This window comes from Mandrillus leucophaeus, unplaced genomic scaffold (genome assembly GCF_000951045.1).
Source record: "Mandrillus leucophaeus isolate KB7577 unplaced genomic scaffold, Mleu.le_1.0 Scaffold68, whole genome shotgun sequence".
NCBI classification, from domain to species: Eukaryota; Metazoa; Chordata; class Mammalia; order Primates; family Cercopithecidae; genus Mandrillus; species Mandrillus leucophaeus.
The window spans coordinates 356,632-380,663 of NW_012107363.1; the positions used below are offsets into that span (position 1 = coordinate 356,632).

Sequence of the window (24,032 nt, forward strand, 5' to 3'; positions counted from 1 at the left end):
CACCAGATGCCAGCACTCCCACCAGTCGTGGCAACAAGAATGTCTCCAAACACTGCCCCCTGTCCCCGGGGTATCACCCACTGCGCTGAGTCAAAGGGTGCCTGCCCTTGTCAAATCCAGGACATAGCCGTGGACATGTCCACAAATCCCCAGAACCTAGTGAGCCCTCTGGCTCTGGGAGCCTCTCTCAGGGATTTGCTGGGCCATTTGTGACTTCTCATTTCTTAAAACCTGAAATAGACTCTGTTAGTCAGGAACGAGTGACTCTTTCCCAGAAGTGGCCAAAACTTAATCATCAGCGTGCTTTCTTCAATTTCCTCACCCATCAGCCAGTGGGCTCTCCAAAGTTAACCGACAGCTCCCTCTTGTGGTTCACTAAAGTATTTCATTATTCCATGGAGTTGTGCAAAGCTGTGGCTTCCTCGGTGCAATATTCTCAGAACTGCTTTGCGTAGAAATCACTTTTTTTTTTTTTTTTTTTTGAGACAGAGTCGTGCTCTGTCGCCCAGGCCGGAGTGCAATGGCACGATCTCGGCTCACTGCATGCCCCGCCTCCTGGGTTCAAGCGATTCTCCTGCCTCAGCCTCCCCAGTAGCTGGGACTGTAGGCATGTGCCACCATGCCCGGCTAAATGTTTTTTTGTATTTTATTTTAGTAGAGACGGGGTTTCACCATACCGGCCAGGCTGCTCTCGAACTCCTGACCTCGATCACGGGACCCCACTCCTCTAAGAAGGCTCCTGACTGTCTCCCCGCCATCAAGCTTGCAGCCAGCCTCCCTGGCTGTTGCATGGAGCATTTTGCTTCTGGGGTGGCTTCCTCAGCCAAAGGGAATGTGTCATTTGCTGCTCGACCCTGCCCCACCCTTGCCGCCCAGCTGTTGTGCTGGGCAGAGTCTGGGGCACAGGCCTCCATGATGAAGACACGTGGGCTGTCGGTGCTTTCATCCGTCACAAACTGGCACCTGTACCTGCCAACGGGAGCATGATGGGGACTTCCACGCTGGAATTGCCCTCTGATTAAAATGAGATATGGCTATCTGGAAGACACTGCATGTCAGCCAGTGTACCTGGGCACAGACTCGGGGCCACCCTGGAGCTGATGAAGGCTTGAAGGATGGAAGGGCTGAGCCACACGAAGGCAACACTCAGGGCCAGGGGAGAGAGAAGACGATCAGCAGTGCGGCCCCAGGACGCCTCTCAGGTGCCCTGCCTCCACTTTGGTTACCATCCCCAGTTCTTATTATGGGCTGTGGGCTGTTATGGTGATGGACGGATGTGAATTTGGAAGGGGACCATGAGAGATGATGTATTATGATGAATTCGTGAATTAATTCTTTGGTTATTAGCACCCTCTGGCCTGAGACCCCAGGATGAAGCCAGCGCAGTTCTTTGTACTCTCCCAGGGTAAGTGCACTCTTCCAGGACCCTCCCGGCCAGCCAAGGGTCACGTTCTGCACAGTGTTCCTCCTGAGGCCCTGGCCAGGGCGGTGCTGATCTTGCTGCCTCTCCTGCTCCTGCCGTCTGCCCGTCACATGTTCTCCAACACAAATCTGCCTGGCCTTATGGGCGGCGTTCCCTGGCTCTTAGGAGAAAAAGTCAGATCTTTACCATGGACCATGAGGCCCAGAGAGGTCTAGGCTGAGCCCACCCCTGTGGCCCAGCAGACGCCCTTCCCCTTCACTCTGCACCTGGCCCCTTTCTCCTCTCATGGCCTCACGTGGGCCACACCCCTTCCCCGCACTGGGCCTTTGCTCGTGATGTGCATTCTGTCTGGAAGACCCCTGCCCCCTCCCCAGCCCTCTGCCCAGTGGCTCCTAGCCACTCCTCACATGGAGGCAGGACTCACATCTCCAGAGATCCCCCTCTACCCCAACCCCGAACAAGGTCAGGGCCCCCCTTAGACTCTAGGTCCTGTGTGCTTTTGCTGCTGGGATCGGGGTTGGGGCGAGATAAATAACCTTCCTCTATTTCCTGTCCAAGTTCAGAACTATACACAGAGGTGTACAGTGAGACTCACATAAACAATCCCACGAAACCCAACTCAACCGGCCCTTACCCAGATCCTCCAAATGTCCCAGGCCTCTCTAGTGTCACCTGATATGCAGTGGCATCAGCGGGAAAGGGAACAGTGGTCTTAAGGATTGCAGCTAAAAGATCTGACTGTGGCATTGTAAGCTGTAAGGAACGTGTTGGTGAACCTGTGGCTAAGCCCAATCCCGGGCCTTGGTGGGGTCTGTGCACAGGTGTCAGAAGTGTGAGTTCCATTAGCTTTACAGTGAATCAGCTGTGGAGCACAGAGGGCAAGCTTTTCCTCCACCCTATGAAGGCTCCTTGAGAAAGAACTGACCAAGGCAGACCAATAGGAAAAAGAAAAGCATTCCAATGTAATGTGCATGGCAGGGGGAATTGCAGGAGAGTGACGGCCCCACAAACCAGTGAGGTCCAGGTGCTTCCACACCCCTCCTCATGGGGAGTCGGGAAATGGGGGAAATGTGACTGTTTAGAGGGTAAAACATGATTTATGGGGGAACGAATCTATCCGGAGGCAGGCACTGTCTTGGGAGTAATCCTTTCCAGACTGGCCAATCAGGTATTTCTCCTCCTCCCCAAAGAAGATTAAAAGAGAGAGAGGGAGAGGGGCGAGGGAAGTCCCCTGTGCTCTCCCCCAGACAGTGGAAGCCCCTTCCTCTATGGAGACCAGAGGAGTGGGAGAGGGGATTCTCTATTCTCCCCTAAATGTTTTCTCTATAGCCCTTAACAGAGTGTGCAATTTGGTGCTTTGAGGAATCATTTGATTTGCACCTGACATCCCCCCTGGAATGTACACCATTGACCGGCCACATGCCACCTGGTGTATAACAGGCATTCATGGTCACCTGGTGGAAGGGAGGGAGGGAGGCCTGGGAATATTCCTTTCCTCCCGTGGCATATGGATTGGAAGGAAGGGAGGGAGGAAGGCTGAGTATATACTTTCCTCCTGTGGTGTATGGATTGGAAGGGAAGGAGGGAGGGAGGGAAGGAGGCTGGGAATAAGTTCTCCCCGTGGCATATGGATTTGGCATGTGTCAGCATTACCCAGGGGCTCATTAAAAACATTCTTAGCCCCATCCCAGAGATCCTGAGTCAGCAGATTGGACAAGAGGCCTGGGGATCTATTTTTTCCCCACTGGGCTCCCGCTGATGGGCTTGGTCCATTTCTTGATGCACCTCCTGCCCTCCAGCATGGCCTGCAATCCAGCCGCCGGACTTGGTCTGAGGTCAGCTCTTCATCCGCCTTGTTCTGGCTGTGGTGGCCATGAACATGTACCTCTTGGGTCTTCAACAGCAAGGAGCAAAAACTACCAACATCCTGGGGATTTCCTGCCATGCTCGGAAATCCTTCCCTGCGTGAGCGTGGAGGTCACATTTCCTGCAGGGTGCTCCCAGTGCCTGCATGAGGCAGGGATGTGGAGGCCTCCTGAGTCCGCATGACAGGGCTCCTCCAGAGGACAGCCTGGGCTCCTCCAGAGGACAGCCTGGGCTCCAGGACCTCTTGCTCTACCTGCTGAGACTTAGAACTGTGCAGCCCCAGAGTCTTGCCTCCCTCCCTCCTTTCTTCACTCTCTTCCCTCCCTCCCTCCCTTCTTCCCTCTCTTCACTCCCTCCCTCCCTTCTTCCCTCTCTTCACTCCCTCCCCTCCCTCCCTTCTTTCCTTTCCTCCTCTGTCCTTCTTTCCTCCCTCCCTCCCTTCTTGCCCTGTCTCCCCTCCTTCCCTCCCTTCCCTTCTTCCTTCTGTCCCCTCCCTCTCTCCCTCCATCATGGGGCTCCCAGCTGCATCACAATCTGTGGGCTCTGCCTCCTCTGGCTCCCTCCTCATTTCCCCTCACAGGTATTTCCCCTAATACACATCTCACCCACATCTAATCCTGGCTCAGTGCCTGCGTCTCAGAGGACCTGGACTAAGGCACTTGCCGTCTCAGGCTTAGGGACCCTTCAACCTCCTGAGAACTCTGGGCCCAGGCAATCCTAGAGAACTGGCTCCTGTCCATGTTCTCCTTTCTCTGGAAACCGCTTAGACACCTCCTTCATGCTCTGAGCAGAGGCAGGACAGGTCGAGAGAAGGAATAGGGTGAGACCCCAGCCTGAAAGTCACAGGGACACCTGGTCCAGGAGAAATCCCCTGCAGCAGGCATTTGCTCACATGGCTACAGGTGAACGCTGGGATACGGAGTGTTCTTTTTTGCTACGAAACTAGAGTCATGGAGGTCCTGGTCAACATTCTTCCTTCCAAATACAACGGCCTGGATGGGGGAGGGCGGTGGCTACAGAGGCTTCCTGCTGCGTGTTGGGGCTCTTGTCCATTGCAAACTGGCACCAGCCGGGACCCCAGGCTACCCACGTGGTGTTTGGCTCCTGTCTGATAGCGAAAGGCTTTGAAGACCACATCCAGGCATAATGGATAACCAGGCTGCCTGAGTGGTTTGATAAATCTCCCAGAAAATTCCCAGATGGACCCTGGACACCTGGCACAGCCATGCCACAGCTTTCCTCCTCCTGGGGACAGGCTACCAGTGAGAGGCTTTTACTCTGAAGCCAGATGCACCAGGGCCCCAGGATCCTTTCCTCTAAAATCTCTGCAGGTCTGAGTTAAGAGAAAAATAGAAACCTCAAGTTGCTAAGAGTCCCTTTTGCTTAGGCAACTTTATGCTTTTTCACTTCATAAATGGACTTGATTGCAATGAACGTTTAGGTAAATGACATTGTCAATGGGCATCATCAAGGCCACATTCTGCCTTGGAAAGAGTAACACAGAGGAGGGTTACGCACTTTTGCCAGAAGAGTAGCTCTGTTGAGTCTATAGAGATTTGACCACAGGCTAAGGGTAGCACCTTCTCTTGTCCACTGTTTACAATCAAGGTGGCCAAACCAACCCTGGGGGCTAGAACATAGTAGACCCTGCTGGTGACATCTGAAAATGGTTTGGCTTTACGTAGATGAGGGAAGAGTATGTGCAAAGACCTTGCCCATTCTGTCTCACTTTTAAGAGTCAATATGCAATCTGGAGGCAAAGATAGACAAACCAACTGATGTGGTTTGGCTGTGTCTCCACCCAAATCTCATCTTGAATTGTAGCTCCCATAATTCCACGAAGTGGGAGGGACCTGGTGGGAGATAATTGAATCATGGGGACAGTTTCCCCGCATACTGTTCTTGCGGTAGTGAATATGTCTCAAGAGATCTGATGGTTTATAAGGGGAAACCCTTTTCACTTGGTTCTCATTATCTCTCTTGCCTGCCATCATGTAAGATGTGCCTTCTGCCATGATTGTGAGGCCTCTCCAGCTACGTGGAACTGTGAGTCCATTAAACCTCTTTTTCTTTATAAATTACCCAGTCTTGGGCATGTCTTTATCAGCAGAGTAAGAACGGACTAATACACTAACAAATGCAGAGGGGCCAGAACCAGCCCCTCCTGGGACATCAGAGCCAACGGTTAAGTGCTCTGGATTCCAAGCCCATTTACTTTATGTTGATAGGTTGAAATTGGCCACGGCGAGAGACTTATGTTAAAACTTAATACCCAATGTGGCAGTACTGAAAGGTGGGGCCTGCTAGAGGTGATTGGGTCATGAGGGCTCTCCCTTCATGAATGGGTTAATTCATTCATAGATTAGTGTATTAATGAGTCAATGGATTAATGGGTTATCATGGGAGTGGGACCAGCAGCTTTATAAGAAGAGGAAGCGAGACTTGAACCAATACACTCAGCCCCCTCACCATATGATGCCCTGCACTGCCTTAGGACTCTGCAGAGTCCCCACTAGCAAGAAGGCTCTCACCAAATGCACCACCACCACCCCAACCTTGAACTTCTCAGTCTCAAAGTCTGTAAGAAACGAATTCCTTTTCTTTATAAACTACCCCATCTCAGGTATTCAGTTACAGTGATGCAAAATGGACCAAGACAGAAAATTGGTACCAGAAGTGGGGTTCACAGAACCTAACTAACACTACAAACAAGGGCTTTCTACCCCACCCACCTTCACCCATTGTTCAACATTGATTTGGCAGCACACTTCTGGACCACTGAATCAGAAGGATCCACACAGATATAATCACCTGACTTACAACAAAGCCCCACTGCATCTTAATGGGGGAAAGAATAGTCTTCGCAATAAATGGTGTTGGGTCAATGGGAGATGATATGGGAGATGGAGAACCTTCAGTCCTACCTTATATTGTACATAAAGATTATTGAGAGATGGCTCATAGACCTAAATGTGAAAAATAAAACTTATAGAAAAAACCTAGAAGACTACTGTGGTAGGCAGAATAATCCTCGCCATCCCTGCCACCAAGATGACCACATCCTAGTCCCTGGGCCTGTGAGTATGTTATGTGACATGGCTAAAAGAATTGGGGTGCAGATGAATGAATGAGAATAAATAGCCTTCCTCTAAAACTTTCTGAGAAACTCTCTCTCCCTCCTCCCAAGATCTCAAGAGGTAAAAGGAAGTCACATGCCTTAAAAGGAGTATTGCAGCTTAGTCACCAAGAACTAAGGATTATCTGAGCCACCAGGTCTCCTATCCCCTGTAACTGTGCCTCTTGGAGGTGCTGGGGAACCTGAAGTTCGACATAGGCTCCAGATTATACTGGCTGGACAGTGGTTCCCATGACCTGGGAGTCAGGCAAGCACCCCATCAGAGTCTGTCTTAGAGAAGGTGCTAGGGCTGCTTCTGCTTCCACTTCCACCCTGACAGGACTGAGGAGGTGAGGCCCAGAGAGCAGACTGGATAACTTCATCCTGCTAACTTTACTCTTCTGGAAGTTTCCCTTTATTAGTCCAAATGGGCCAAAGCTGAACATCAAAAATCCTTACCATCCATTCTTGGTCTTTCCATCCAAAAATGCTTACCATCCATTCTTGGTCTTTCTCAGTAGTTAGTTAACCTTGTTTCAAGGAAGTCTATAACTGACCCTGAGCCAGCACTTCTTTAAACCTTAACGAAGGTATCCACACGAAGCTGAGGAGTAGGGGAGGAGAAGGACACATGAAAAGCACTGAGTTGATATGGGAGCAGACCATCCAAAGCCATCTGCCTCAAATGTCCTTGGAGCTCAGTAATTAGGAGCAAGGAGCTTTGGACTAGGGCCCAAAGTGCCTGGGTCCTGGATTCAAATCCTGGTCCCATCACTTCCTAAGTGTGTGATCCTAGACAAGTTATTGATCTCGCTCTGACTCAGTTTCCTCATTTGTACAATGGGGATAATAATCCCTACCTCATAGAGCACCTGGCATATAGCAAGCGCTACACAGATATTAACCCATGTATTTTATCATTTCCGCCAACTTCATCACCATCACCACCACCACCATCATCACCACTATTGTCACCATCATCACCATCACCGTCATCACTATTATCACCATCACCACCATCATTACTGTCACCACCATCATTGTCATCACTATTACTGATAGCTAATGGAAGCAAGCAACTTTGCCTGGTGTTTTGCCCCTCCTTTATTGTATCTCTAGCTCATGGAAATGGAGGGAATAAATGTGAAGTTTAGGAGACTGGAGTTTCCAGTCTGAGGCTGATCCATACAATATAAGAAGAAAGAGAGCCAGTAAAGGCCAAACAGAGTGGAATAGATGCAAGAGTTGAGCCTATTTTGTGGAAGCCCGCCCATCAGCCGTCTTCCCTCTCTTCTCCTCCTTGGGTCTCAGGAACTCAGCCTTCAGAAGTCATGAACTAAACCTCTCCTCCCACCCCTACATCCACCAGTCTGTAAGAGTGAGTCCTCAGGAAGCAGCCGCCACCATTCGTTACCATGTGTGGGGACTGCCAAGTATTTGTACACAATCCAGATACTACCACTGAAATCAAAGTGCCCCAGTCAGGTCAGTGGGCAGTTCATTTTCTTTATTTTTTCACAAGCTTTGAATTCAGAAATAAGAGCCACAACAAGTTGGTTGTTAAGTAAAAATGGGAGTGATTACAAAGGAAAACTTTGTACAAAACTTTAAAAATCTGACTGCCCCATCAACTGCCTCGGAGGGACCAGGACTCAGGCCACCCAGGGGCAGCCATCACCCCCCCATTGTCAGCCCCGAATGGGGATGGGGAGACCTCTTTCTGAGTGTGAACCTGGCTCGGCCTGAAGCCTAGAGCTGGCTTGAAGAACACACACAGACCAGAAGACAGCACGGTGAGTTACAAGTGCCACGGAGACCAGGGTTTCTGACACAGGATGTGGAGGATGCTTCTTTGCAACCTAGTGCAAGGCTTCCCCTGCCATTCCGAGAATTCACGGATCTCACGGGTGGGGGTGGGGCGAGCTGCTTTCTAGTGTGGACCAGAGGTGGGGGCAATGAGTAAACATCTTCACTGCAAGAGGTTTGGGACTGTCCCTCAGGGCTTGAGGTCTCGGCATCGTGTCTCAGTCAGTCCTTGGCGATGTCCCCTCAGACGCACTCACAGACTTGCATACGTAATTTAGTAACATGCATCAACTATCCTAGAACATCTACAGGGTGCAAAGGAACCACCACTCAGAGAATCATGGAGCCAGTGGAGTTAGAAGTGGAAGGGACAGAACAAGACAATGCTAAAACCTGTGGTTCACTAGGAAGGGGGAATGAAAACACCATGCTCCGAGGTGGATTCAGCATGAACACAACTGTGGGGCAAGGAATTTCCAAGCAAACACACCACACTAGTACCACTTCTTCCTAAACAGAAAAGGGAAAGAGCATCCTTCGACTTCCCCCTCCCTCCATCAGCACCAACTAAAACTGTGGGTTTCAAATACACTGACAGGAAAAGGGATGGACATGATTCCCAGAATCCTTCACGCTAGCTCCTCTGCGCATCCGCGTTCAACCGAGGCTGGTGATGTTGGAGCGGCCACCAGGGGGCGCCACGATGCGGTGGCCGGTGCGCCTGGGATTGTTGTCATCTATCTGGGCACCTGAAAGAGAGCGCCAGTCGCTGCTGGATGGGATCGGTTAACATCAGCTCCACGCTGCTCCTGGAGGCCATGTACTCTGCCATGCCCCGAGCCTTAGCAGAAGCCATGACCCCTCCCCGTCTTCAGGTGTTCTCCACTGGACCGACCTTCATTCAGGGCTCAGTCCAGGACCAGCCATGGGAAGCCTCCCTGGCCTCTGCAGAGTCCACTGCTCCCTCTTCTGTGCCCCTCAGTCCTTGGGCTCTCCCTCCTTCAGCCCTGACCACCTTGTGGTGTTCTTGTCAAAGTCCCCAGTAAAATCTGACGTTGCTGAGACAGGTGATCAAACAGTTACTGAGTGCCTACTGTGTGCAGGCACACACTTGGTGCTTTAACATGTTACTGCATTTAGGGCACACGATCATACTATGAAGGGGGTGTTTGTACTCCCAACTTATGGGTGAGCAATTTGAGGCTCAGGCCACGTGTCTTGTGGGACACAGGTGTTGGGTGGGGAAGCCAGGATTGAAGCCCAAACTGGTTGGTTTTCAAAGCCCATGCTCTTAGGCACAGTGTCCCACACTCCAAAGGTATTTTACATATTGTGTGTGTGCATATTTGCATATGCATGTGCATATGTGTGTGCACGTGTATGTGAACTATGCAAGCTGGATTTACTTCCCTTGTTGGCAATAGGTGGATCTGGAGGGGTGTGCGGTGTGCAGAGGTTCTTAATTTTAAACTTTCAGAACCAATCATTCATTCTAATTGTATGTATTCTCTTGCATAAAGACGTAAAATTCTAGCAGCAAACCCAGTGCCTGGAGCTCAACAAATATTCTATTAAATGAGTAAATCATGAAAGATGGATAATGCTGAAAGGTGGGCAGTATAGAGTCCTAATCAGGGAGGGGAAGTCGAGCTGGTGGAACCAAGGAAAAGCAAAAAGATAAAAGCAAAGAAGCTATAAGTCTGCCTTTCTTCATGGTCTAGAACACAGCCTTCCTGCACAAATAACTCACAATCTTCCTGCACGCAACTTATCACCAGACCCTTGGCTAGTAGAAAAACGTAAGTTAGCTCACTGCATCCACAGCATTGTCAGTACTGCACAAAGCCCTCTTCAGCACACAGCACAAGCACCATCCTATACAATCTCCAGCAAGCCTTTGTTTCCTTGCAGTCAGCTCCTTTCTCGCTGACCTACCCACTGCACCCTTTCATACTTTTTCTAATAAATCTGACTTTCTTTACCTACAATGGTCTTGGTGAATTCTTTTTACTAGCTGCAGAACACTGGCCCCACATAGTTGCCACCTGCAACAAGAAGGAGACTCAAGTTTTAGTGCTAATCGTGCCTTGAATTTGGGCAATTTGGAGTAAGACACCACCCCACTCCCTTGGCCTCATTTCCTTTTCAGCACAATTAGAACAGTAGACTAGACGAGCCCCTTCCAACTCTGACATTGTATGATTTGTCTGTGTAAGCCACTAAGAATTCGGTTCAGAGTACTGACTTTTCTTTTCTCCCACTGTTTCACTGGTAGACAGTATATGTCTTCTTGCAATACGAGAATCCCCTAAAGGCCTGGAATCAGGCCTAGCACTTAGTACCTTTTTCCTTATAACCATCTGTACCTTGCTGGTTACGTGTCTATACTTTGAAAATACCTGCTGGAAACCTCGTATTGAAATTTGACCCCAAAGTTGGAGGTGGGGCCTAATGGGAGGTGCTTGGGTCATGAAGGGCAGATCACTCATGAATGGCTTGGTGTCAGCCTCATAGTAATGAGTGCATTACTCTGTTAGTTCTCAGAAGAGCTGGTTGTTAAAGAGCCTAGCACTTCTGCCTTCTTCCTCTGTCTTCCTCTCTTGCCATGTGATCTCCGCACACACCAGCTCTCCTGCACCTTCTGCCATGCTGGAAGCAGCCTGAGGCCCTCAGCAGAAGCAGATGCTGGCACCATGCTTCTTGTACAGCCTGCAGAGCCGTGAGCCAAGTAAACCTCTTTTGTTTAATTACCCAGCCTCAGGTATTCCTTTATAGCAATGTAAATGGACAAAAACAGACACTAACTCATGCTACAGCTCTATAATGTAACATATGCAGATATTTAAAAAGGGCATCTGTGAGGTTGTTACTGATGTTGGAAAGCATCTATGCTGTTGGTACCAAATGTCACCTATCAACCTGCCATGAGGCTGGCTGAGAGCAGTGGTGCTGTGGGCCTCAGGAGGACTAAGAGTGAAACTGAGAGAACAAGGGTGGGGAATGGCCCTTCCAGGAAGCTTTTAACTTCACTGTTATTCTTGTTCTAAGAACAATGGGGAGGAGGATTTTCTGTCCATGTTTAATTGCAATTGAGCAATGTTTAATTGCATAACTCCAGAGAAGAGGTCCAGTTTGCAAACTCCTTGAGAGCGTGTGTCTTGTTGGCAACCAGACAGCTTTTCCCAGGACTGAAGCCAATCCCTGTTTTGCTGATTGAGCATCACATGACTATTAGCATTCTATTTAGGCTCCATTTTGTACAAAAATATTAAACACTGGAAGCTCTTCCATGAAAGTCTGATGGAGAGTGAGATGAATGGGGAGGCTTCCCTGATTCATGCCCCCTCTGCCTGATCACTGAATCAGACACTTCCTGAATGGATGAGAGGTTCTGCCACCACACAACCTAAATTGATACTTCATCCTCTCTCTCTCTCTTTGCCCCTTCCACTCTCTCTTTTGCTAAGTATATCGCCTTTCCTGACCAGGAGTTAGCAAGCTGGTCCATTGACTAAATCCAGCCCACCGTCTGTTTCTGTACAGTCCATGACCTGAGAAGAGTTTGTACATTTTCAAATGGCTATTGAATATAACATCCTAGATGTTGCCTCTTAGCTTGCAAAGCCTAAAGTATTTGCTATCTGGCCCTCTAAGAAAAAAAAATCACCATAGGCTTAGTACCTAGCACAGTGTGGAACCCATGCAACGCCTCAAAGAGTTTGCAGGACAAAACAATTTAACTTTCTCAACGTGTGCGTGCCTGCCCTCATGTGGCCATCTGTCGAAATTGCAGACACACTGCCCTGGGGCCTTAAGAAAGTCAGGAGGGATCAAGTAGGTATCTAATTTTGTTCCCACACATTTGTTGAGCACCAAGTCCTGGTATTTTGATACTGAATTTCTTGGGTCTTCAGTTTCCTCTTTAAATAAATAGATATAATGTCACTCTATGGAGTAGTGAGGATAAAATAAGATCACGGGTTATGAAAGTACAACACTGCAGTCGGCAAACAGGCTAAAGACGTGCGCAGACCACACGCCCTGCAAATGGCAGTTACTCCCATCTCTTGCTCATCCCCACCACTTCATGTTTACCTTCATGCGGAAGAGTGAAAATGTTCCCAGTGTGTGTAAGGATGAGTACTGGGACAATTTTGGTGCCACTCTTTGTAAACCCAAGTCAGGTACCACCATGTTGCCCCCCTAACATGGACCCCCCTCTGCTTGGTGACCATACCAGCCCACTCTGCCCCACTAGTGAGAACAGGCTCGGGCAGGGCATACTCCCTTCCCTGCTTCTTCATCTAGTGTCCAAGGCCGCGTGTCCATTTCCTCAGGAGCAGCAGGAAGGACTTGGCCTGAACTGCTGCACGTGTGGGGAGCCTGGGCCGCCACTCATTCCTACCTGATAAGCTGAAGTTGGACTGGTGGAGGTTTCTGATGGGCGGGGGCTGGTGTTTGGAAGGCGAAGATTTGGCTGAAGGAGCGGGAGTTGCATATTTGGGTGTAGCTGGCACCTCGTACACAGGACCGTCATACATGCCCCTGGAAACCCCTTGCAATCCAAAAACCTAAACAGAGGATGGGAGAGTGTGATTGATCAACACTGTGCACCTGTGCCTTTCTGGGCAGACAAAGCAGAGCCCTGCGGGTGAGAGAGAAACCTGAGGTCACTTCGAATGTGCATGCACACATACACAACACACACACGTATGACATGTGCACATCACACATATGCACCCACACTCACACAGGCATTCATACACACAAGCATGCATACATACACATATACATACCCACATGCATACACATACATAGAAGCACACACCACACACATGCACTCACATATATGCAGTCATGCACATATATACACATGCACATACAGTAAATATGCCTACACAGTAGCATACACACGTGAACATGCACACACACTCTGAAACACATATACAGATATTCACACTCAAAGGCATACACTCACATATGTATACACATGCATACATGCCCACACACACACTCAGATATACACACCCGTATACACACTTACATACACACTCATACACATACACACAAAGCTTCATGCAGGAGGACCCCAAATGCCTTCCAAGAAGAAACCGCTTTCCCTGACACTACCGCCTACCCACCCCCGGAAAGGACCTCTGAATCCCAGACACGCAGCAGCCAAGGCCCCATCTTCATGTACGTTCTTGCAGAAGTCAATGGCAAGGCAAAGATTCGGGGGGCAGGTAGTTTGTTGGAAGATGGTTCCAGAAAGGGGGAAGAAGTGGGGAGGTGAGACAGGGAGGGAGAAAACTCAGTACAGAGGGACAAGGAGTGGGCCAGGTCTGTGGGGGGCAGGGCTGGGGACGCTGTGGGGAGCACACCTCCGCACCAGCCTGCAGGAGGATGGGGAAGGAGGACAACAGAGCCACAGCCCCAGCCCCATTGGGAAAGGGCTATGGGGGCGGAGACCATGAAAGCAGCAGGGCTTCCAGGCAGGAGGCTGTCAGCCTGCCAGGAACCGCTGATAGCAGCCCAGGTGACCTCAAGGGTGGCCAAGGTTGGGAGGGCACCTGCTCCAGGCACTGGAGAACAGCATGTGTTCAGGGACCTGCCCAGGGTCCCAGCATGGGTCAGTGGCAGCGCCTTACCCCAACACAGGGCTTCAGCCTCTACAGCAGGTGACAGTGTCCTGACCCCAGCCCCGGCTCCCTCCTTCTCTATAGCAGGTGACAGCACACTGATCCCCAATTCTGGGCTCCTGCCTCTCCATAGGAGGAAGCCTCAATTTTAGCACTAAGTTCAAAGACCCACCACCTGCCTATCACGTTGACGGCCCTCCCCTCTGTCCCTGGAGCCCTGCTCCCTGACTCCCTGGGCCTCATTGTATCCTGTCCGCTTTTCTCTGTGGCTTTTGCGTTGCTTCCTGGGTGAGGCCCTTCATCACTCCCTGAAGCTCAGGTGGCCAGAGGCAGGCTCTGGTGCAGATCTCTCCCTCACCTGGCCTAGCTCCTGCAGGCGTGAAGGAATCCCTGTGCGATGGGACCCCTGGTCCTACTGCTCCTGCAAACTGCTGTCTTGGCGTTTGGGGTCACGTATCTGCTCTCACGGAAGCGGACGGTTAACCGCAGGTCTCAGATTCAGACCAAGAAGGAAATGAAGCCAGCCAAGGGCTGTTTCTGCCTCTTCGGTGGGTGTCCCAGCCAGGGATTTCCAGGAGTCCCCCTGTCCTCAAGTGGCCTGCCACCTGTGCCTGGACTTGTCCCGGATCTGGCTTGTTTCTGCCCCATCCCTTGTTTCCCCATCCGGTGCAAAGCATCTGTGCAATCTGGTGTCTTTGACTTGGGTGCTACACCTTATGGAAGCTGGGGAGGGACCAAAACCAGACACAGAGCCTCGCAGTTGGGGCTGGAGCCTGGGAATGCAGGAAGGCCTCTGGACTTTTCTATCTCAATTGGTGCCACTTATGAAGCACACAAAGAGCAGGACCACACACGTACACATACACGTACACACATGCCCACACCCACATGTACACACATGCCCACACACACACAGCCCCCCACATGCTTGCATATACACACGCGCACACACACTCCAACACATGCACACACATCCCCATATGCCTGCATACACACATGCACACATAACGCACACATACATGCACACGCGCACGCACACACACACACATTAAGCTGGCCTTTCTGGCAAACATCAGCTGTCTCATGGGGAAAACAGGTGCCATGGGGATGGGAGGGCCTGGCTAGGGAAGATGTTGGCTACGGGTGGGAGTCTATGTCAGCTGTAAGAAAATTCCCTCCTCTGAGCTGCTCTGAAGTTAGGAATAGAGACAGCTCCTTCCCTTTGATAGATGTCCTGAGGTCAGCGCTAAGGTTGTTCAAGGAAAATAAGGAACGACAGGGCAGAAATCAAGGGAGGAAGGACGGGAAGAAAGGGCAGATCTGAAGGGAGCCCTGCCTGCAAGACGCCAGGGGTAACGCCTTCCTCCAAAGGGCCAGACCCAAGGGTTTCTGGGCTGTGACTCTGGCTAAGTCCTTCCTGGCTCTGGGTTGCAAAAGAAGGATCACAGCACCTCCAGTGGGTGGGCAGGATTGCTTAAGATGACGCAGGACAGCGCCCAGAGCAACTTGGTAAGCATCCCTCCTATGATCCACCCACCCTCAAGGGTGCACACCCCTCTACAGTTTACAAAGCCCTGGAACTTGCGTGTCCTCATTTGATGCTCACTCCTGTCCTCAGACAGGAGCCCAGGCCAGCGTCTCAACCCACTTAACAGACAAGGAAAGGGAGGTCCCCAGAGTGATGACATTATTAACTCTGCACATGTCAGATCTCAATTCCCCAAGAGACACTGTCGGCTCTGGTCCCACGGGTGGGCCCGCTCCCCTGCAGACACACTGACCTTATTCCTGATTTTGACGCGCTGGTAGAGGTGCTCCGGGAATGGCTTCCGCGGAATGAAGCGGCCCATGCCCTTGTTAACGTTGATGTTTCCATCTTCAAAGACGATCTTGCCCTGGCTGATGACCACTAGTGGCGAGCCGTGGCACTCCATGCCCTCGAAGATGTTGTACTCCACTGCCTGCACCAACAGCCTCAGCGTTACTTCCCAGGGTTTGCTCTGCTCCAACCGAGCTGTTCATAACAGCGATTTTGCCTAACATTATATCATAAGCGTGTTCCAATGTTTTTTTTTTCTCTCTAAAAACACCTTTTATTGACTGTCTAATATTCCACTGTATGGTCCACAATGTATGTAACCAACAGCTCACTGTTGGGCATGTAGGCTGCTGGTAGCTTTCTATAATCAAATCAATATTGTTCTGGGGCATCACGAACAGAAAGGGGGTCCCCCTGGGGTTATGCAGTGTGGCTGCTTTGACTATACTGGACATAAAAATAAATACAATGTTCTTTGTTTTATTTAAAATGTCTCTTTAAATAAAATATTTTTTTCTCTAGGATAGGTTTCTAAAATCAAATGACTGGGTGAAATAATATGAGCTGTTTTAAAGCATGTGTTCCCTATGGGCAAATTATTTTCCCAAGGGATGAAACTAACTGACACTGTATCAGCAATAAGGGAACATTTTGGCCGGGCGCGGTGGCTCAAGCCTGTAATCCCAGCACTTTGGGAGGCCGAGACGGGCGGATCACGAGGTCAGGAGATCGAGACCATCCTGGCTAACACGGTGAAACCCTGTCTCTACTAAAAATACAAAAAACTAGCCGGGCGAGGTGGTGGGCGCCTGTAGTCCCAGCTACTCGGGAGGCTGAGGAGAATGGCGTGAACCCGGGAGGCGGAGCTTGCAGTGAGCTGAGATCTGGCCACTGCACTCCAGCCTGGGCGACAGAGCAAGACTCCGTCTCAAAAAAATAAATAAATAAAAATAAGGGAACATTTCATGTTAGCGCCCTCCAGCATTGGATAATGCCATTTTTTTCTTTCTCTGCTAATTTGAAAGACAAAATAACATCTCCTTTAAAACATACATTTGACCATGCACAGTGGCTCATGCCTCTAATCCTAGCTACTCAGGAAGCTGAGGCATGAGAACTGCTTGAACCTGGGAGGCGGAGGTAGTGAACCAAGATCACGCCACTGCACTCCAGCCTGGGGGACAGAGTGAGACTCTGCTTCCAGAAAACAACAACAACAAAAAAACAAAACCCATATGTTCCTTCCATCACTCTTCAAGTGAATACTTGAACTTGTGTGTCAACTGTCACCAGCCAACTGCTTTTATTTATTATTTTAAAAGTAGGTCACATCTATGGTTGAAAAAAAAAATCAAATAGTAAAAAAGATATTTGATAGAAAGGTAAATCTGTCTTCTACTTGAGTATGAGACATATGCCTTGAAGAGTTTCTTCTGTATCTCTAGGTATGTCCAAGGCATGAATAACTGTCTGACACACACATCTCTACACAGACATTTCTCACCTTAGTTTTTCCTTACCTCAGCAACTGTTCCATATCAGCACACACACAAAACACTTTTACATTGCTATACCGTATTTCATCAGGAAGATGTACTACCATTTATATGCCCAGTTCCCAAGGATAAACAGTTGGGTCATTGCCATGCCTTTGCTAAAAATAATGCTGAAACAGACTTTGCATCCACAATCTGCACACATGAGTATGTTTCGAGATGTGCAGTCTGGGGCCAAAGAGTAAATGGATTTTCGCCTTTGATAGAGTTGCCCTCCAAAAAAAGACAACACTAGTTTCCATTTCCAACAAAACTCTGTGAGCCTACCTGACAGCCTTTGGTAAACAGTATCTTTGTATATTAAACTCCTGATCTCAGTTGCTGGCACAGGTGAAAAATACTATCTCTAGGTTGTTATTTGCATTTGTGACTGAGACTGGGTCTCTTTTTAAATCAATACATGCCGTTTCTATATTTCTTACTGTGTCACTCCGTTTTGCACATTGTTCTACTTCTCAGGGTCTTGCCACTCTTACTGATTTCTAAAAGTACACACTCAATGTTAAAGAATTTATCCTTTGTTATGTGTGTTGCAAATATTTCCTCCCTCCCTGGTCCTCTGTGTCTGGAACTCATATGAAGTAATTGTTTTTGCCACACAGATTATTTTGTACATTTTTTATGTAGTCAATGGTCAAACGGACCATTCTTTTCCTTTACCATTTCTAAGTTTTGTGTCTTGCTTAGCAAGATCCTTTCCCCTTCAAAATTATCATTTTTTAAAAAAATGTGTGTTTTATTCTAATCCTTTCATAGTTTAATTTTATCTTAATCTTTGATCCATGGTTTGATTTATTTGGTAGTAAATAGCAGGGCAGAGAGATGTTAAGCATCATGGGCCAGGTGTTCTAACACATTTGGATGAGTAACTATCGTTTCCCAATTCTAATTGTCTCCTTTATTGTAAGCCAAATTCTCATAGGCAGTCAGTCTATTCCTTGGCTCTCTTTTCTTGTACTCATGCCAAACTGTTTGGTTTATTGCAGCTGTATGACATGTTTTAATAACTAGGATGACTGACACTCCCGGCCCAGTCTTCCCTTTTTTCAGAACTATTTCAGCTACTCTCACATTTCCCATCTGGGAACTCTGCTTTCCTAGCTAAATAATTAAATTTTCTGATGGGATCACATCAAATTTATAGATTAGATTAGAAAGAACTGATATGTTCACTATATTGAATCTTCTCAGTGTAAAGGTCCTTGAATTTATGTAAGTCTTTAGTTTTTTATTTTTTTGGTTGGTTTGTTTGTTTTGAGACAGGGTCTCACTCCGCAGTGCAGTGGCACAATCATGGCTCACCACAGCCTCCAAGTCCTGGGCTCAAGCAATCCTCCTGCCTCAGCCTCCCAATTAGCTAGGACTACAGGCATGCACCACCATGCCTGCTTAATTTTTTTAATTTTTTTGTACAGGCAGCATCTCATTATGTCACCCAGTTTGGTTTCAAACTCCTAGCCTCAAGTTCCCCCACCTGAGCCTCCCAAAGTGCTGGGTTTACAGGCATGAACCACTATGCCAGACCAAGTCTTTAGTGTTTATTGCTATTATAGGATTTTGATTTCCATTCTATTTTCCAAAGTGATTTTTTGATTCTTCCACAGAAAAACTATCAATTCTTTATATTGGTTTGTAATCTGATGGTGTTTGATGATTTTTAGGTGCATTCTTGGGGGTTCCAGGCAATCACGTCTCCTACACACAGCTGTTGACACTGTGCCGGCCTCGCAGGACCCAGGCAGACAGTGCATTTCCAGCGTCAGCATTTGCTAACCTAATTCTCCCTCACCCTAAAGGGGCTCCACTATGGAGTGATTCATAACTGTGCCGAGGGAAACGTGAATTGTGAATACGGAGAGGTGGTGCAAGGAACCAGTCACCCATCTCCCAGCTGAAACTGGCCAGTCCTTGGGGATCTGGGCTGCTGTCCCTACGCTTGGGTGAGGAACATGCTATGCTGTGGTGACAGTCTCAAGCTGCAAGATGTGAGGAGGCCCCGGTCACATCACAAATGCCACACCCTGCATTTCACAACACCACCAAATTTTAAATGTCAATTCCTTCTTTTCTTAAAGGTAATATACAAACAATGTAAAAATTTAAACAACACAAAACACCGTGATTAAAGAACCTCTTGTCTCTCCCATCCATGAGCCCCGGTTCCCTGGTTCCCTCCAGGGAGGACTGGTTTCTTTAATACCGTTTGAAAAGCAGCCAGTCAGCTGATGTGTGCTTAAACAAAACGTGGTCCATCCCTACAAGGGGATATTATTCAGCTATCAAAGGAACATGGTACCCATCCATGATATAGCATGGATGATCCTCAAAAATATGATGTTAAGTAGAAGAAGCTAGACATAAAAGGCCACATACTGGATGATTTCATTTCTATGAAATGTCCAGAATAGGCAAATCCACAGAAACAGAAAGCAGGTTACTGGTTGCTAGGGAATGGGGGAGGGAGAAGGGGACTGATTGTTCATGGGCACAGGGTTTTGTTTTTTTTGGAGGTGATGAAAACCTTCTGGAATTAGTGATGATTGTACAACCTTCTCAATATACGAAAAGCCACTAAATTGTACACTTGAAAATGGTGACATTTATGGTATGTGAATTATATCTTGATAAGAAAGTTTAAAACATCCAGATAGTCTATGATATACAAACATGTATGCACACCCATGACGTGGCACTTTGACGTGAATGTTTTCCACAACGATAGGAAAGAATACAAGGTGTGTTTTATAGAAAAGTAGATCTAAAATCTAATCACTGGTCAGTATTCAAAAAATGATCTCTCTTCATTGTTAAAAGTAATATTTTTTAAAACATATAAAAACAAAACTAACCTCTAACAACAGTTCTCAATCCATGTTCTGAAAAAAATTGCAATTATGTGGATGGCATTGCTTTGGACAAAGAAAATGAAACAGACAAAATCCTTTGGTCAAACCACTTCACAGTATCCTCAATTGTCCTCTTGTTGCTCTGAAAATAATTCAAATCTTGCCTCACGCAGAGAAGAGATGCTTCCCCGAGTTTAACCTGAAGACAATTACCTCCCAGATGGGTACCCTGGGTATATTACATATTGTTATGGGTTGAACCGTGCTCCCAAAAAAAGATATGTTGAAGTCCTAACCCCCATGACCTCAGAATATGACCTTATTTGGAAACAGAGATTTTGCAGGTGTAATTAGTTAAGATGAGGTCACACTGGGGTGTGGTGGGCCCAACATCCAATGACTGGCATCCACAAAAGGAGAAGACACAGCAGAGAAGGCCAGGCAATGACAGAGGCAGAGATGTAAGGGATGCCTTACACGCTGTGGAACCAAGTACTGCGGGGGACGTCAGACACTAAAAGAGTGGCCTGGAAGGGATCTGTTCCCAGAGCCTTCAGAGAGAGCATGGCCTAGCCAACACCTTGGTTTCAACTTCTACCCTCCATAACTTTAAGAGACAAAATTTCTTTTGTTTAAACCACCCAGCCTATGGCACTTTGTAACAGCATCCAGAGGAAACTTACGCACATGTCCTCTGTCTGTCCATTTTCTCATTTATTAATAACAATATACCTAACTTAGAAGATCCTGAGGATTAAATGAGATGATGCATGGAGAATGCTAAGCACGGAGTAACTACAAAACAGTATTTGGCTGGATTGTGATGATAATCCAGGAGTGCCCACTCCTAAGCATGGAATCTGGTGTGGCCCCTGATCCCACATTGAAATAGTAAGACAATCCCAGCTCAGTCTACTTCCTTCTGGGTCCTCTTCTGCTGACCTTTGACTGGCTAACTCAGACATTCACATTCCTTTCTAGATGAGGATCACCTTACGAAGCAAGGAGCAGCTCCCACAGCCAGATGGCAGTGGGAGTGCACACCCTCTGCTATGGTCAGAATATCCCCTCAAAATTCAACTGGACATTTAATTGCCATTGCAATATTATTAAAATGTGAGATCATTAAGAGTTGATTAAGTCATGAAGGCTCTGCCCTCATTAATGGGTTAATGCTATTATCACAGGAGTGAGTTAGTTATTGTGAGACTGGGCTTGTTATAAAAGTGAATTCAGCGTCCTCATGATATTTCTTTCACACTTGTCCTCTCTTGTCCTTCTGCCCTCTGCCATGGGATAACTCAGCAAGAAGACCTTTGCCAGATGCCGGCATTTTAATATTGAAATTCCCAGCCTCCAGAAGCATGAGTCAAATAAATTTATTTTCTTTATAAATTACCCAGTCTGTGGTATCTATTACAGTAGCACAAAATGGACCAAGACACCCTCTCACTGACAAGACCCTCTCAGATGTTCTCCCATTGCCTCTCCTATGTGCACAGACCCCAAGCAGTGTGTACACACATGAAATAATTCATAATAATAAATAGTAGAATTGCATGCCCTGCTGGACTGTACATGTGAGTGGCATAAACCTTTCTCCATGAGAAGATGATCTCAGGCACCCTGTTCCCCGGAGATGGGGACTGTGAGAAGCAAGTAGTGTTACCAGGGAGCATTGTGTATTGTAAGAATGACCTGGATTGGTGAGCCGGACAAGGTCAGTGAGCAGCTAAGACCTCTGCTTCTGCAGGCCGTGTCTCTTGCAGCCAAGTGGATACTCCAGGGCCATGCCCATGAGCTGCTACAAGTGTTTCCTGTGGCTTTCTTATGAAACTTCCTTGTGCCTGGCGTCCTGTCCCCATACCTGTGGTCTCCTTCTCCAGTATGTGAGCCCAGGGACTACGGGAACACCCACTGCAGCTCCATCATGGTGTGTATATGCCCTGCTTCTGGCCTGTGTGCTTGCACAGACTCCAGTGAGCCAGGGACCACTGTGACCTCTTGGGTCTGTGCGTGTAATTGTTAATCCAGACCCAAGGCCACTGCTGGCCGTGCACAAGGTGTTAAAGCAAGCCCTTCAGGGAGGCACAGGTCTCTTCTGCCATCTCTGCACGTACCCTTTCTGTGCGTGCATCTTTGGTAGGTTGCTGGATGAGTGGAGAAATCAAAAGCATGTAAGATACAAAGCAGAAATGGCCCATAATGATAGGCATGGAATGTGAAAAAGTGTGCACTTTAGGGCCAACCTTTTCCTGTCTATGAGCAGCCAGCCGCAAAACTGAGTGGGAGTTTTCTAATATACCAAATAAAATCCTTTCTAGCTTGATAATTAAATGGAGAACCTTAGACCTAATACTTTCCCTCACTGAGCCCTGAAGCTTACACATTAGAAGCAGTATCAGATGGCTGGCAACGCATGCATCCACGGGCAGGACAGAGAGAGGCAGAGAGAGAAGGAGAAGCAGCTTAACTGAGCCTGCTCAAATCCCTCCTCCCAGTCTCTCCAGTCAGGCTATGTATCAGATCACATTCTAGGTGGAAAATTCATAAATCATTTTAATTAGTCTTTTTAAATGGTTACAGTGAAGAATCACTTATCTCAGCAGCACAAATAGGCCAGGACTTACCGACTTGTGACTTTTGGCTGTTATGGTCTTCACCTTGTCGGGGTCCCAGATGACCACGTCAGCGTCCGAGCCCACAGCAATCCGCCCTTTCCTTGGGTACAGGTTAAAGATCTTGGCTGCATTGGTGCTGGTGACAGCGACAAACTGGTTCTCATCCATTTTGCCAGTAGCCTAAAGGCAAGACCCACAGATGGGAAGAGCATCTCATAATGGGGCCAGGAGGAGGGGTGGTGGGCACAAATGGAAGCCTGCCAGCTGGAGTCCTTGCAAGGCTTGGAATTCTCTCCTCTCCCAGCTAAAAACGTGCCATCGTCAAGAACCCCAAAGGGCCCAGCCTCATCAGAGAGGACATTTAATTAACCGCACAGAGGTATGTTGACACAAGAGCCACGATGACATCTTGTCCATGTCACCAGGCCCAAGTTTAACAGAAGATAAAAACCTTTGGTTTCAGGTCAGTGATCAGAGGGAAACCCAGCTCTTCCTCTCTCTACCCACTCTACACCCCAACTCCTAACACGTGTGCCCGTGCATACACACAGAGTTACAGAGCCATTTTCACATGAACTAAGACGTGGCTGGGAAACAAAACAAAACAAAACATTTTTCAATCTTAAGATATAAAGGACAAGGGTGACATCCGCGAATGCAGAGGCCTCTCCTGGACTTGAGCTACTTTCTCACAAGTTACACGTTCCCTCCTGCGCCCTCCTAGTATATCTGCTTCTGCCTCCATGTAAGAAGGGAACTTTTAAGCACCCAGCGTGCGTAATGCATTGGCTTTCACAGGGCAGGTAGGGTGTTTCTCGAACGCTCCTGAGAACAGATCCAGCCTTACCACCGCCTTGTCCCAGACGATGGTCATCCGCTCCTCTATCCCGTTGACACCCTCGGGGATCAGGGTGAAGTTGTCCTTGCCCACCGCCTTCTGGGCAGTGCTGTAGGGACAGTGGCCGCTGCCTGTGACCTGCAAGTCCCCACTGGCAAGGACAAAACAAGGTGGAGTTCAGACCTTAGTTCATTTTGAAGGCAAATCCCGACTTCAGACAGGTACATGCAGTGCAGCCAGTGAATGAACAAATAGATAAGGAAGCCAGTGGGTAACAGAGAAACTCTCCAGCATGTGCCTGCACGCCTCACAAGTCCCAGGGATATCACTGGCCCCAGGCTCTGCATGTTACAAAGCGAGAAATGTGTGCTGACATTTGTCTTCTTGACACAAGGCAGTTGGCACAAGGGCTGGCCAGTGTGTTTGTGCTGTGCTTGCAGAACAAACACTATTCACTGGTTATAGCAAAGTGGCACAAGTTCACTGGGATTTACCCTTTCATC

At 48.2% G+C, this 24,032-nt stretch overlaps 2 protein-coding genes across 4 annotated transcripts in view; one reads left to right on the forward strand and one right to left on the reverse strand.

Annotated features, from left to right (window-relative positions):
* Positions 1–7,890: 7,890 nt before the first annotated feature.
* Positions 7,891–24,032, reverse strand: part of CRMP1 (collapsin response mediator protein 1) — a 74,426-nt gene continuing 58,284 nt past the window's right edge. For all 3 annotated transcript variants that reach the window (XM_012002133.1, XM_012002134.1, XM_012002135.1), the window contains exons 10-14: positions 23,539–23,680; positions 22,701–22,871; positions 15,631–15,810; positions 12,616–12,781; positions 7,891–8,959 (exon numbers count right to left, since the gene is read on the reverse strand). In XM_012002133.1, coding sequence (XP_011857523.1) covers positions 8,868–8,959; positions 12,616–12,781; positions 15,631–15,810; positions 22,701–22,871; positions 23,539–23,680 — 751 coding nt within the window. In that variant the 3' untranslated portion in view covers positions 7,891–8,867. The remainder of the gene's footprint in view (positions 8,960–12,615; positions 12,782–15,630; positions 15,811–22,700; positions 22,872–23,538; positions 23,681–24,032) is intronic.
* Positions 14,060–16,210, forward strand: LOC105555276. Its single transcript, XM_012002132.1, has 2 exons — positions 14,060–14,703; positions 15,661–16,210. The coding sequence occupies exons 1-2, from the start codon at positions 14,247–14,249 to the stop codon at positions 15,687–15,689; spliced, it is 486 nt and encodes a 161-aa protein (XP_011857522.1). The 5' UTR covers positions 14,060–14,246; the 3' UTR covers positions 15,690–16,210.